At 44.5% G+C, this 12,350-nt stretch overlaps 1 protein-coding gene across 2 annotated transcripts; it reads left to right on the plus strand.

Annotated features, from left to right (window-relative positions):
* Nucleotides 1-346: 346 nt before the first annotated feature.
* On the plus strand, nt 347-3,245 carry LOC123077743 (GDSL esterase/lipase At5g45920). Of its 2 annotated transcripts, XM_044500062.1 has the most exons (6): nt 416-433; nt 520-719; nt 799-1,023; nt 1,131-1,198; nt 1,743-1,910; nt 2,925-3,245. In XM_044500062.1, the coding sequence occupies exons 2-6, from the start codon at nt 621-623 to the stop codon at nt 3,082-3,084; spliced, it is 720 nt and encodes a 239-aa protein (XP_044355997.1). In that variant the 5' UTR covers nt 416-433; nt 520-620; the 3' UTR covers nt 3,085-3,245. The 2 variants fall into 2 exon arrangements, with proteins under 2 accessions (XP_044355996.1, XP_044355997.1); XM_044500061.1 differs by having other exon boundaries at nt 347-719.
* Nucleotides 3,246-12,350: the final 9,105 nt, after the last annotated feature.

Here is a 12,350-nt window from a genome sequence, read left to right on the forward strand (position 1 = left end):
GGGTCTTGAAAGCTTGTTGGTGAAGATGGGCCGTACGGGCCCGCTCGCAGAGCCACGCCGTGAGCCGCGGGCAGGCAAGCCTGAGACCCCCGTTCCCAGAACGCCGACAAAAGCAGCCATCATACAGCACAAGGAGAGGCCGGATGCACCACTTGACACGCTCCTAGATCACCAAAATGAGCGTCGAGGTACCAGAATGGGTAACTGACTCTCGGCGACGATGATATATTTGTAAAAAAATCCACTCTGTATTCATGGGCCTCAAATTCTGCCCTTTTCTTCCGGTCAGCCTTAGCCATCGGTCCAACCACATACGGGAGAGATCAACCACTCAAAAAAAAAACCCGGAGAGATCAACAGACGGCCGGCCGGAACATGCCCGCTCGTCGGGACTCGGGAGTACCGACCAATGCTCGCCGCCTGCCGATCAGAAGTCGCGACGAGCTCACCTAATATTCCACCTCTCCCTGACCGCCACCCAACAACCTAACCACATGGCCGTATAATACTCCACTGCAGAAGCGAGGTGCTCGTGAAGTCGGCGTGATATCCGGAGTAGCCAGCAAGCCCAGCCCAGTGGCCGATCCGTGATCCGTGTTGGAGAGAGCGAGGGAGAGAAGATGCGGCCGCGGCTGGTGCTCTTCGGCGACTCAATCACCGAGCAGTCCTTTGCCCCCGGCGGCTGGGGCGCCGCCCTCGCGGAGCACTTCGCGAGGCAGGTACGTCCGCAGCACCTCCCCCCACCCTCGCCGGTTGCGCCGCCGCCGCTGCGCGTGACATCGGATTTCTGCTGATTAGGCGGATGTGGTGCTGCGCGGGCTCAGCGGGTACAACACGCGCTGGGCGCTGAAGGTGCTGGATAGAGCCATGGAGGGGGCGGCCGACGGCGGCGCGGACCCGGCGGCAGTGACGGTGTTCTTCGGCGCCAACGACGCCACCCTGCCCGACGAGATGCAGGCGCACCAGCACGTGCCGCTCGGGGAGTACAAGGACAACCTGCGCGCGATCTGTGCCTACTTCAAGGTTGCGGCCATACTACAGTCCTGGAACACGAATGCTGCTTTTTTTCCCGGCAAAGCAGGGATGCTGATTGCTTCTTCAATTACTCATCTAATGGTTTCGTTTTGCAGAATAAGTGGCCCTCCGCTGCCATCATACTCATCACCCCTCCACCGATCCACGAGCCGGCGAGGATTCGGTAACCAATAGCCCCCTCACCTTGTAGTATCATACTTCACTGCTTTATATATGGGTATCAGTGAGTTGTCAGGTCAACCAGGATCCACTAGATATCCTTATGGAGTAGTTATGTTGATTCACTTATGGGTTTACTTTTGCTATATTCCCTACGGGTTTCCTTTTGCTATATTCCATTGTTGTTGCCTGCGTTTTACAGTGATTTTTGTCAACCGAAACTGTTTATCTCAACCACAATGTTAAGAAATTGGGCTGAACTTACTAAGTGTGTCGAGTGCGTGTTTAGTATTTGACCTATGTGCATCTATGCAACGAGTTCATTAGGTACAGTTCCTTGTATGTTTCCTGTATTTTCAATTGAAATTATGACAATTTCAACAGTCTGCAGTGTACTATTGGGCTTTCTGTATATCCAGTTATCCACTTGCTACTTGTTGGCCTGTGATCTGGCCTGAAGATTTCTTCCAAGCAAATATTATTAATTGCACCTTTTGGCAAAGCAGATTCGTATGCAAACCACACTTATTCCATATCTTTCCATGCAGAGACATATATGGAGATAATGACCCTTCAAGACAGCCTGAAAGAACAAATGAAGCTGCTGGCACTTATGCACAAGCATGCATAACTGTTGCTAAAGAATTGGGTCATCCAGTTATAGACATCTGGACACAGATGCAGCAATGTCCTGATTGGCAAACATCTGCATTAAGGTACAAATCTCTTTCCATATTGTCGGCAAAGGTTGATTATGTAGATTTGTTTGAAGAACTCTTATGCCTAATGTTGACACTGCAAAGGCTGAATAATTGTGAGATCATTCACACTGCAAAGGTTGAATGTAAAAAAAAACTAGGTGCAAGTCCTTGGGCAGACTATTACTCAGAATTTGCCTAGCATTTTCTATCAAAAAACAATGCAATTAAGTGAGGAACTTGTTTATCATGTGCAGTGCACCCGAGAGCAGAATTCAACATTTTGGCTCTTGGCTATAATTTTAGCCCACACCCAAAAAAACAGTTTGTTATTCTTGGCATTCTAGGAAAATCAAGAATCACAATTATGTGAATCCGGTAGAGCACCTATAGTGCTATTGAACTCTGCTATGTCGTGTTCTTGGTCATGCTTGGCATTCTTTTGTGGGCTTTCTGGGCAACGTCACAAGACTGAAGAAAACAAGCTCAGAAATACTGTAGTTGATAATCTGCATCCTATGATCTCACTGTAAAAATAATTATTGTAGCGACACATAAATTTTAACTTAATATTCTACACCATGACTAGTTTTCTAACTTGTGTAGTGTAAAACAAAAAACTGTAAATAGAGCAAACTATATGCTATTGCTTTTGTTTCTCTAATGGAAGTTATTGAAGACTTTCTTCTTCTTTTAGCACACAATTTTTTAACTCCCCCCCAAAAAGAATATTTTGTAGTACATGTACATTTGCTAATAGTTATTAGTCTATGTGCTTGGACTGGCTTGAAACATCAGAAAAACTAATCTACACCTTTTCCAAGTCGTGTTATTCATCCAGGAATATAATAATTGGTTATCGATTGGCCAGTACGTTAGTAGAACATTTTATTCATCTCTGCTCTTAATGCCCTGGTGTTCGGTATATAGTGATTTTGGTTATATAGTATTTTGCTGAAGCACATTCTGAACACATGTGTACAATGTAACTTCCTGACCGAAAGCAGCAGATAACTTTGTTACATCATGCAGTGACGGGCTACATTTCACCCCGTCCGGGAACAAAATTTTGTTCGACGAGGTGCTGAAGACACTGGAAAGTGTTGGTTTCAGCCAGCACAGTCTCCGGTCCGATCTCCCTCTCTTCCATGAAATTGACCCCAAGGACCCACTGAAAGCCTTTGAGATTTGAAGAAGGTATCTGCCGCATGGTTGGATTCCCAGAAGGAAGGCACTATGACTCAGCTTTATGTTCTGAAAACAAACTATGTTGGTTTGGTGACTGATGTGTTCTGTAACATGGATATATTGTGCCTATGTTCTATGTCAGCAATGCTCGTGACTTATTTTGAAGATGTTGCATGTATTTAAGGACTTTTTTTGGAGCTTCTAGAAGGTTTTGGTCTGGCATATTTTACGTTTTTCTTTCCTTTTCCCGTTGTTTTAACCAGTTTTACCATTGTTTCGGGGATTATATTTTGTTTTACTTTTTATATCAAAAAATGTTTGCAAAATTTCAAAAACGTTCAGTCTTTAAAACAATGTTCCAAATTTTACAAAAAATGGATTAAAAAATGTCCTTAAAAACTAGAAATTCTTCTCAAATTTTAGAAAATTCACAAAAAATTCAAGAAACATAAGTGTTGTCAAGCAAAATTGCGTTCCTTACAAAATGTTTCCATTTTAGAAATATGTTCAAAATTTGCAAAATATGTTCCAAAATTTAAAAATGCTTTTAATTTTTCTAAAAATATTCACTTTTTAAGGTCGGGCCTCCCCGAGCAAGTACTCTGTGCGCGATGTTGGCATTTTGACGCAATGTGGATCATATAGGAACTCTGCCTAATTGGCGCTTAAGGCGCCAAAAAGGGGGGAACTTCACCCGCAAAAAAAGGGGCACTCCTATGTCTCGCCTTCGGACTTGCTGCAGGTGCAACTGAGATGGACCAGCCCACACCCGCGGCAGGCTACAAGCTCTTTTTCCTGTTTTTCTGTTTCCTGTGTTTACTTTTTTTGTACTTGTTTATACTTTTAAATATTATATATATATCCCTAATAATAAAGCACGGATTCATTCCGTGGGTTCACCGTCGTGGTGTTTTTGCGGAAAAACCCTTGAGTTTTATGGAAACAAACCCGAAGTGCAAAGAAAAAATAATTCGATCGTTTTTCACCGCTGGACCTTCGCAAGCGCTATGCGCTCCTGCCTGGAGCTTCGTTCTTCCGTTCGCTTGCTATCTCATCGCACGTTTCAATTAATAGTCCCACCCTGCTTGTTTACATCAAAGCCTACCAACTTATATTCGTTCACAAGTTACAAAATCAACAAGCCAACAAAAAGAGGATAAGATATGGTTCATGTCTAGACATAGACAGAGACATGAAGAAAGGTGACCATTTGAGCCGATCTGAAGGAGAGAGCTGATATCTACAAAGAGGGGCGACCAGAGGTGTGAAGTGGAGGGCGTCCCTGGAGAAGGTGCGCTGGGGCGAGGCAGCTCCGAACGACGGAGCCGTGCTTGGCCGGCGACAATGGTGCGGCGGTTGAGCAGCAGGGCGGTCGGAGGGGTCGCCGGCACGGGTGCGAGTCAAGGAAATATGCCCTAGAGGCAATAATAAAGTTATTATTTATTTTCTTATTTCATGATAAATGTTTATTATTCATGCTAGAATTGTATTAACCGAAAACTTAGTACATGTGTGAATACATAGACAAAACAAAGTGTCCCTAGTATGCCTCTACTTGACTAGCTCGTTTATCAAAGATGGTTATGTTTCCTAACCATAGACATGTGTTGTCATTTGATGAACGGGATCACATCATTAGGAGAATGATGTGATGGACAAGACCCATTCGTTAGCTTAGCATTATGATCATTACAGTTTCATTGCTACTGCTTTCTTCATGTCTTATACATGTTCCTCAGACTATGAGATTATGCAACTCCCGAATACCGAAGGAACACCTTGTGTGCTATCAAACGTCACAACGTAACTGGGTGATTATGAAGATGCTCTACAGGTGTCTCCGATGGTGTTTGTTGAGTTGGCATAGATCGAGATTAGGATTTGTCACTCCGTGTATCGGAGAGGTATCTCTGGGCCCTCTCGGTAATGCACATCACTATAAGCCTTGCAAGCATTGTGACTAATGAGTTAGTTGCGGGATGATGCATTACGAAACGAGTAAAGAGACTTGCCGGTAACGAGATTGAACTAGGTATGAGGATACCGACGATCGAATCTCGGGCAAGTAACATACCGATGACAAAGGGAACAACGTATGTTGTTATGCGGTTTGACCGATAAAGATCTTCGTAGAATATGTGAGAGCCAATATGAGCATCCAGGTTCCGCTATTGGTTATTGACCAGAGACATGTCTCGGTCATGTCTACATAGTTCTCGAACCCGTAGGGTCCGCACGCTTAACGTTCTGTGACGATCGGTATTATGAGTTTATGTGTTTTGATGTACCGAAGGTTGTTCGGAGTCCCGGATGTGATCACAGACATGACGAGGAGTCTTGAAATGGTCGAGACATAAAGATCGATATATTGGATGGCTATGTTTGGACATCGGAATGGTTCCGGGTGAGTTCGGGCATTTACCGGAGTACCGGGAGGTTACCGGAACCCCCCGAGGAGTATATGGGCCTTAGTGGAATAGAGGAGAGGAAGGAAAAGGTGGAGGGCGCACCCCTAGCCCAATCCGAATTGGGTGGGGGGCCGGCCCCCCTTCCTTCCCTCTCTCCTCCCCTTCCTTCTCTCCTACTACTACTACTTGGAAGGGGGGAATCCTACTCCCGGTGGGAGTAGGACTCCCCAGGGCGTGCCATAGTAGAGGGCCGGCCCTCCCCCTCCTCCACTCCTTTATATACGGGGGAGGGGGACACCCCATGGACACACAAGTTGATCATTGATCTTTTAGCCGTGTGCGGTGCCCCCCTCCACCATAATTCACCTCGGTCATATCGTTGCAGTGCTTAGGCGAAGCCCTGCGCCGATAGCTTCATCATCACCGTCATCACGCCGCCATGCTGACGAACCTCTCCCTCGACACTCTGCTGGATCCTGAGTTCGTGGGACGTCACCGAGCCGAACGTGTGCAGATCGCGGAAGTGTCGTACTTTTGGTACTAGGATCGGTCGATCGTGAAGACGTACGACTACATCAACCGCGTTGTCATAACGCTTCCGCTTACGGTCTACGAGGGTACGTGGACAACACTCTCCCCTCTCGTTGCTATGCATCACCATGATCTTGCGTGTGCGTAGGATTTTTTTTAAATTACTACGTTCCCCAACAGTGGCATCCGAGCCAGGTCTATGCGTAGATGTTATATGCACGAGTAGAACACAAATGAGTTGTGGGCGATAATAGTCATACTGCTTACCGGCATGTCATACTTTGATTCGGCGGTATTGTTGGATGAAGCATCCCGAACCGACATTATGCGTACGCTTACGCAAGACTGGTTCTACCGACGTGCTTTGCACACAGGTGGCTGGCGGGTGTCGGTTTCTCCAACTTTAGTTGAATCGAGTGTGGCTACGCTCGGTCCTTGTTGAAGGTTAAAACAACACACTTGACGAAAAATCGTTGTGGTTTTGATGCGTAGGTAAGAACGGTTCTTGCCCAGCCCGTAGTAGCCACATAAAACTTGCAACAACAAAGTAGAGGACGTCAAACTTGTTTTTGCAGGGCATGTTGTGATGTGATATGGTCAAGACGTGATGAGATATAAATTGTTGTATAAGTTGATCATTTTTTTGTTAAAGTTATCGGCAACTGGCAGGAGCCTTATGGTTGTCTCTTTATTGCATAAGATGCAAGTGCCATGTATTTTCTTTACTTTATCGCTATGCGATAGCAATAGTTGCAAAAGCAATAGCTGGTGAGACGACCATGTGATGACACGTTGATAAATGATCAAGATGATGGAGATCATGGTGTCATGCCGGTAACAATGGAGATCATGACAGTACTTTGGAGATGGAGATCAAAAGCACAAGATGATGATGGCCATATCATGTCACATATTTTGATTGCATGTGATGTTTATCTTTTATACATCTTATTTTGCTTAGTTCGGCGGTAGCTTTATAAGATGATCCCTTACTAAAATTTCAATGTATAAATGTTCTACCTGAGTATGCACCGTTGCGACAGTTCTTCATGCCGAGACACCACGTGATGATCAGGTGTGATAAGCTCTACGTTCATATACAGCGGGTGCAAGCCAGTTTTGCACACGCAGAATACTCGGGTTAAACTTGACGAGCCTAGCATATGCTGATATGGCCTCGGAACACTGAGACCGAAAGGTCGAGCGTGAATCATATAGTAGATATGATCAACATAGTGATGTTACCATTGAAAACTACTCCATCTCATGTGATGATCGGACATGGTTTAGTTGATATGGATCACGTGATCATTTAGATGACTAGAGGGATGTCTATCTAAGTGGGAGTTCTTAAGTAATATGATTAATTGAAATTTAATTTATCATGAACTTAGTCCTGATAGTATTTGCATAACTATGTTGTAGATCAATAGCTCGCGATGTAGCTCCCCGTTTATTTTTTATATGTTCCTAGAGAAAAATAAGTTGAAAGATGATAATAGCAATGATGCGAACTTGGTCCGTGATCTGAGGATTATCCTCATTGCTGCACAGAAGAATTATGTCCTTCATGCACCGCTAGGTGACAAACCTATTGCAGGAGCAGATGCAGACGTTATGAACGTTTGACAAAGCTCGGTATGATGACTACTTGATAGTTTAAGTGCACCATGCTTTACGGCTCAGAACCAGGACTTAAAAAAATGTTTTGCATGCCACGGAGCATATAAGATGTTCCAAGAGTTGAAATTGGTATTTCATACTCATGCCCGTGTCGAGAGGTATGAGACCTCTGACAGTACTTTGCCTGCAAGATGGAGGAGAATAGCTCAACCAGTGAGCATGTGCTCAGATTGTCTGGGTACTACAATTGATTGAATCAAGTGGGAGTTAATCTTCAAATAAGATAGTAATTGACAAAGTTCTCTAGTCACTATCACCAAGTTACTAGAACTTCGTGATGAACTATAATATGCCAGGGATGACGAAAGTAATTCCCGAGTTCTTGGCAATGTTGAAATTGGCGAAGGTAGAAATCAACAAAGAGCATCAAGTCTTGATGGTTTACAAGACCACTAGTTTCAAGAAAAAGGGCAAAATAATAGAAAGGGAACTTCAAGAAGAATGACAAACAAGTTGTCACTCCCGTGAAGAAACCCAAAGCTAGACTCAAGCTTGAAACTGAGTGCTTCTACTGCAAAGGAAATGGTCACTGGAAGTGGAACTGCCCCTAGATACTTGGCGGATAAGAAGGATGGCAAAATGAACAAAGGTATATTTGATATACATGTTATTGATGTGTACTTTACTAGTGTTTATTGTTGGGAATCGTAGCATAATTTAAAAATTTTCCTACGCTCACCAAGATGCATCTATGGAGTCTACTAGCAACGAGGGGAAAGGAGTGCATCTACATACCCTTGTAGATCGCGAGCGGAAGCGTTCCAATGAACGTGGATGACGGAGTCGTACTCGTCGTGATGCAAATCACCGATGACCGAGTGCCGAACGGACGGCACCTCCGCGTTCAACACACGTACGGTGCAGTGACGTCTCCTCCTTCTTGATCCAGCAAGGGGGAAGGAGAGGTTGATGGAGATCCAACAGCACGACGGCGTGGTGGTGGATGTAGCGGCTCTCCGGCAGGGCTTCGCCGAGCTTCTGCGAGAGAGAGAGAGGTGTTGCAGGGGAGGAGGGAGGCGCCAAAGGCTGTAGTGTGCTGCCCTCCCTCCCCCCTTTATATAGGCCCCCTGGGGGGGCGCCAGCCCTGGGGATCAGATCCAAAGGGGGGGCGGCGGCCAAGTGGGGGGGAAGGGGTGCCTTGCCCCCCAAGGCAAGGGGGAACTCCCCCCCTAGGGTTCCCAACCCTAGGCGCAAGGGGGGAGGCCCAAGGGGGCGCCCCAGCCCACTAGGGGCTGGTTCCCCTCCACTTTCAGCCCACGGGGCCCTCCGGAACAGGTGGCCTCACCCGGTGGACCCCCGGGACCCTTCCGGTGGTCCCGGTACAATACCGATAACCCCCGAAACTTTCCCGGTGGCCGAAACTGGACTTCCTATATATAATTCTTCACCTCCGGACCATTTCGGAACCTCTCGTGACGTCCGGGATCTCATCCGGGACTCCGAACAACTTTCGGGTTTCCGCATACATATATCTCTACAACCCTAGCGTCACCGAACCTTAAGTGTGTAGACCCTACGGGTTTGGGAGACATGCAGACATGACCGAGACGCCTCTCCGGTCAATAACCAACAGCGGGATCTGGATACCCATGTTGGCTCCCACATGTTCCACGATGATCTCATCGGATGAACCACGGTGTCGAGGATTCAATCAATCCCGTATACAATTCCCTTTGTCAATCGGTATGTTACTTGCCCGAGATTCGATCGTCGGTATCCCAATACCTTGTTCAATCTCGTTACCGGCAAGTCTCTTTACTCGTACCGCAATGCATGATCCCGTGACTAACGCCTTAGTCACATTGAGCTCATTATGATGATGCATTACCGAGTGGGCCCAGAGACACCTCTCCGTCACACGGAGTGACAAATCCCAGTCTCGATCCGTGCCAACCCAACAGACACTTTCGGAGATACCCGTAGTGCACCTTTATAGTCACCCAGTTACGTTGTGACGTTTAGCACACCCAAAGCACTCCTACGGTATCCGGGAGTTGCACGATCTCATGGTCTAAGGAAAAGATACTTGACATTGGAAAAGCTCTAGCAAACGAAACTACACGATCTTTTATGCTATGCTTAAGTTGGGTCTTGTCCATCACATCATTCTCCTAATGATGTGATCCCGTTATCAATGACATTCAATGTCCATAGTCAGGAAACCATGACTATCTGTTGATCAACGAGCTAGTCAACTAGAGGCTTACTAGGGACACGTTGTGGTCTATGTATTCACACATGTATTACGATTTCCGGACAATACAATTATAGCATGAATAATAGACAATTATCATGAACAGAGAAATATAATAATAACCATTTATTATTGCCTCTAGGGCATATTTCCAACATTTATAGCAACCCCTCGGTATTTGATACTAGTTCAGTTGCTAAGAGTAGTAACTCAAAACGGGAGTTGCAAAATAAACAGAGACTAGTTAAGGGCGAGGTGACGATGTGTGTTGGTAATGATTCCAAGGTTGATAAGATCACCATTGCACACTCCTTTTACCTTCGGGATTAGTGTTGAACCTAAAATAAATGTTATTTGGTGTTTGCGTTAAGCATGAATATGATTTGATCATGTTTATTACAATACGGTTATTCATTTAAGTCAAAGAATAATTATTGTTCTATTTACATGAATAAAAACCTTTTATGGTCATACACTCAATGTAAATGGTTTATTAAATCTCGATCGTAGTGATACACATATTCATAAATATTGAAGCCAAAAAATGCAAAGTTAATAATGATAGTGCAACTTATTTGTGGAACTGTCGTTTGGGTCATATTGGTGTAAAGCGCATGAAGAAACTACATTCTGATGGACTTTTGGAATCACTTGATTATGAATCACTTGGTACTTGCGAACCATGCCTCATGGGCAAGATGACTAAAACTCCGCTCTCCGGAACAATGGAGCGAGTCACTGACTTGTTGGAAATAATACATACCGATGTATGCGGTCCGATGAATGTTGAGGCTCGCGGCGGGTATCATTATTTTCTCACCTTCACAGATGATTTGAGCAGATATGTCTATATCTACTTGATGAAACACAAGTCTGAAACACTTGAAAAGTTCAAAGATTTTCAGAGTGAAGGAGAGAATCATCGTAACAAGAAAATAAAGTTTCTACGATCTGATCATAGAGGCAAATATTTGAGTTACGAGTTCGGCCTTCAATTAAAACAATGTGGAATAGTTTCACAAACTCATGCCACCTGGAACACCACAGCATAATGGTGTGTCCGAACGTCGTAACCGTACTTTATTGGATATAGTGCAATCTATGATGTCTCTTACCGATTTACCACTATCGTTTTGGGGTTATGCATTACATACAGCTGCATTCACGTTAAATAGGGCACCATCTAAATCCATTGAGACGACACCGTATGAACTGTGGTTTAGCAAGAGACCCAAATTGTCGTTTCTTAAAGTTTGGGGTTGCGATGCTTATGTGAAAAAGTTTCAGCCTGATAAGCTCAAACCCAAATCGGAAAAATGCGTCTTCATAAGGATACCCAAAAGAAACAGTTGGGTACACCTTCTATCACAGATCCGAAGGCAAGATCTTTGTTGCTAAGAGTGGATCCTTTCTAGAGAAGGAGTTTCTCTCGAAAGAAGTGAGTGGGAGGAAGGTAGAACTTGATGAGGTAATTGTACCTTCTCCCGAATTGGAAAGTATTTCTTCACTGAAATCGGTTCAAGTGATGCTTACACCAATTAGTGAGGAAGTTAATGATGATGATCATGAAGCTTCGGATCAAGTTACTACCGAACCTCGTAGGTCAACCAGAGTACGTTCCGCACCAGAGTGGTATGGTAATCCTATTCTGGAGTTCATGTTACTTGACCATGACGAACCTACGAACTATGAGGAAGCGATGATGAGCCCAGATTCCGCGAAATGGCTTGAGGCCATGAAATCTGAGATGGGATCCATGTATGAGAACAAAGTGTGGACTTTGGTTGACTTGCCCGATGATCGGCAAGCCATAGAAAATAAATGGATCTTCAAGAGGAAGACGGATGCTGATAGTAGTGTTACTATCTACAAAGCTAGACTTGTCGATTTTTTTTTGACAAAGTTCAAGGTGTTGACTATGATGAGATTTTCTCACTCGTAGTGATGCTTAAGTCTGTCCGAATCATGTTAGCAAATTGCCACATTTTATAAAATCTGGCAAATGGATGTCAAAACTACATTCCTTAATGGATTTCTTAAAGAAGAGTTGTATATGATGCAACCAGAAGGTTTTGTCGATCCTAAAGGTGCTAACAAAATGTGCAAGCTCCAGCGATCCATCCATGGACTGGTGCAAAGCATCTCAGAGTTGGAATATACGCTTTGATGAGTTGATCAAAGCATATAGTTTTATACAGATTTGCGATGAAGCCTGTATTTACAAGAAAGTGAGTGGGAGCACTACACCCTTTCTGATAAGTATATGTGAATGACATATTGTTGATCAGAAATGATGTAGAATTTTCTGGAAAGCATAAAAGGAGTGTTTGAAAGGAGTTTTTCAAAGAAAGACCTCGATGAAGCTGCTTACATATTGAGCATCAAGATCTATAGAGATAGATCAAGACGCTTGATAAGTTTTTTCAATGAGTACATACCTTGAATTTTTTTTGA

The sequence above is a fragment of the Triticum aestivum genome, chromosome 3D (assembly GCF_018294505.1).
Source record: "Triticum aestivum cultivar Chinese Spring chromosome 3D, IWGSC CS RefSeq v2.1, whole genome shotgun sequence".
Taxonomy (NCBI): Eukaryota; Viridiplantae; Streptophyta; class Magnoliopsida; order Poales; family Poaceae; genus Triticum; species Triticum aestivum.

What these genes read in the sequence shown, in the direction of transcription:
- LOC123077743 (XM_044500061.1), top strand. Translation starts at nt 621, where the DNA reads ATGCGGCCGCGGCTGGTGCTCTTCGGCGACTCAATCACCGAGCAGTCC. An exon ending in CGATCTGTGCCTACTTCAAG is followed by an intron (nt 1,024 to 1,130) that starts GTTGCGGCCATA and finishes TTCGTTTTGCAG; the next exon opens with AATAAGTGGCCCTCCGCTGC. An exon ending in TGGCAAACATCTGCATTAAG is followed by an intron (nt 1,911 to 2,924) that starts GTACAAATCTCT and finishes TACATCATGCAG; the next exon opens with TGACGGGCTACATTTCACCC.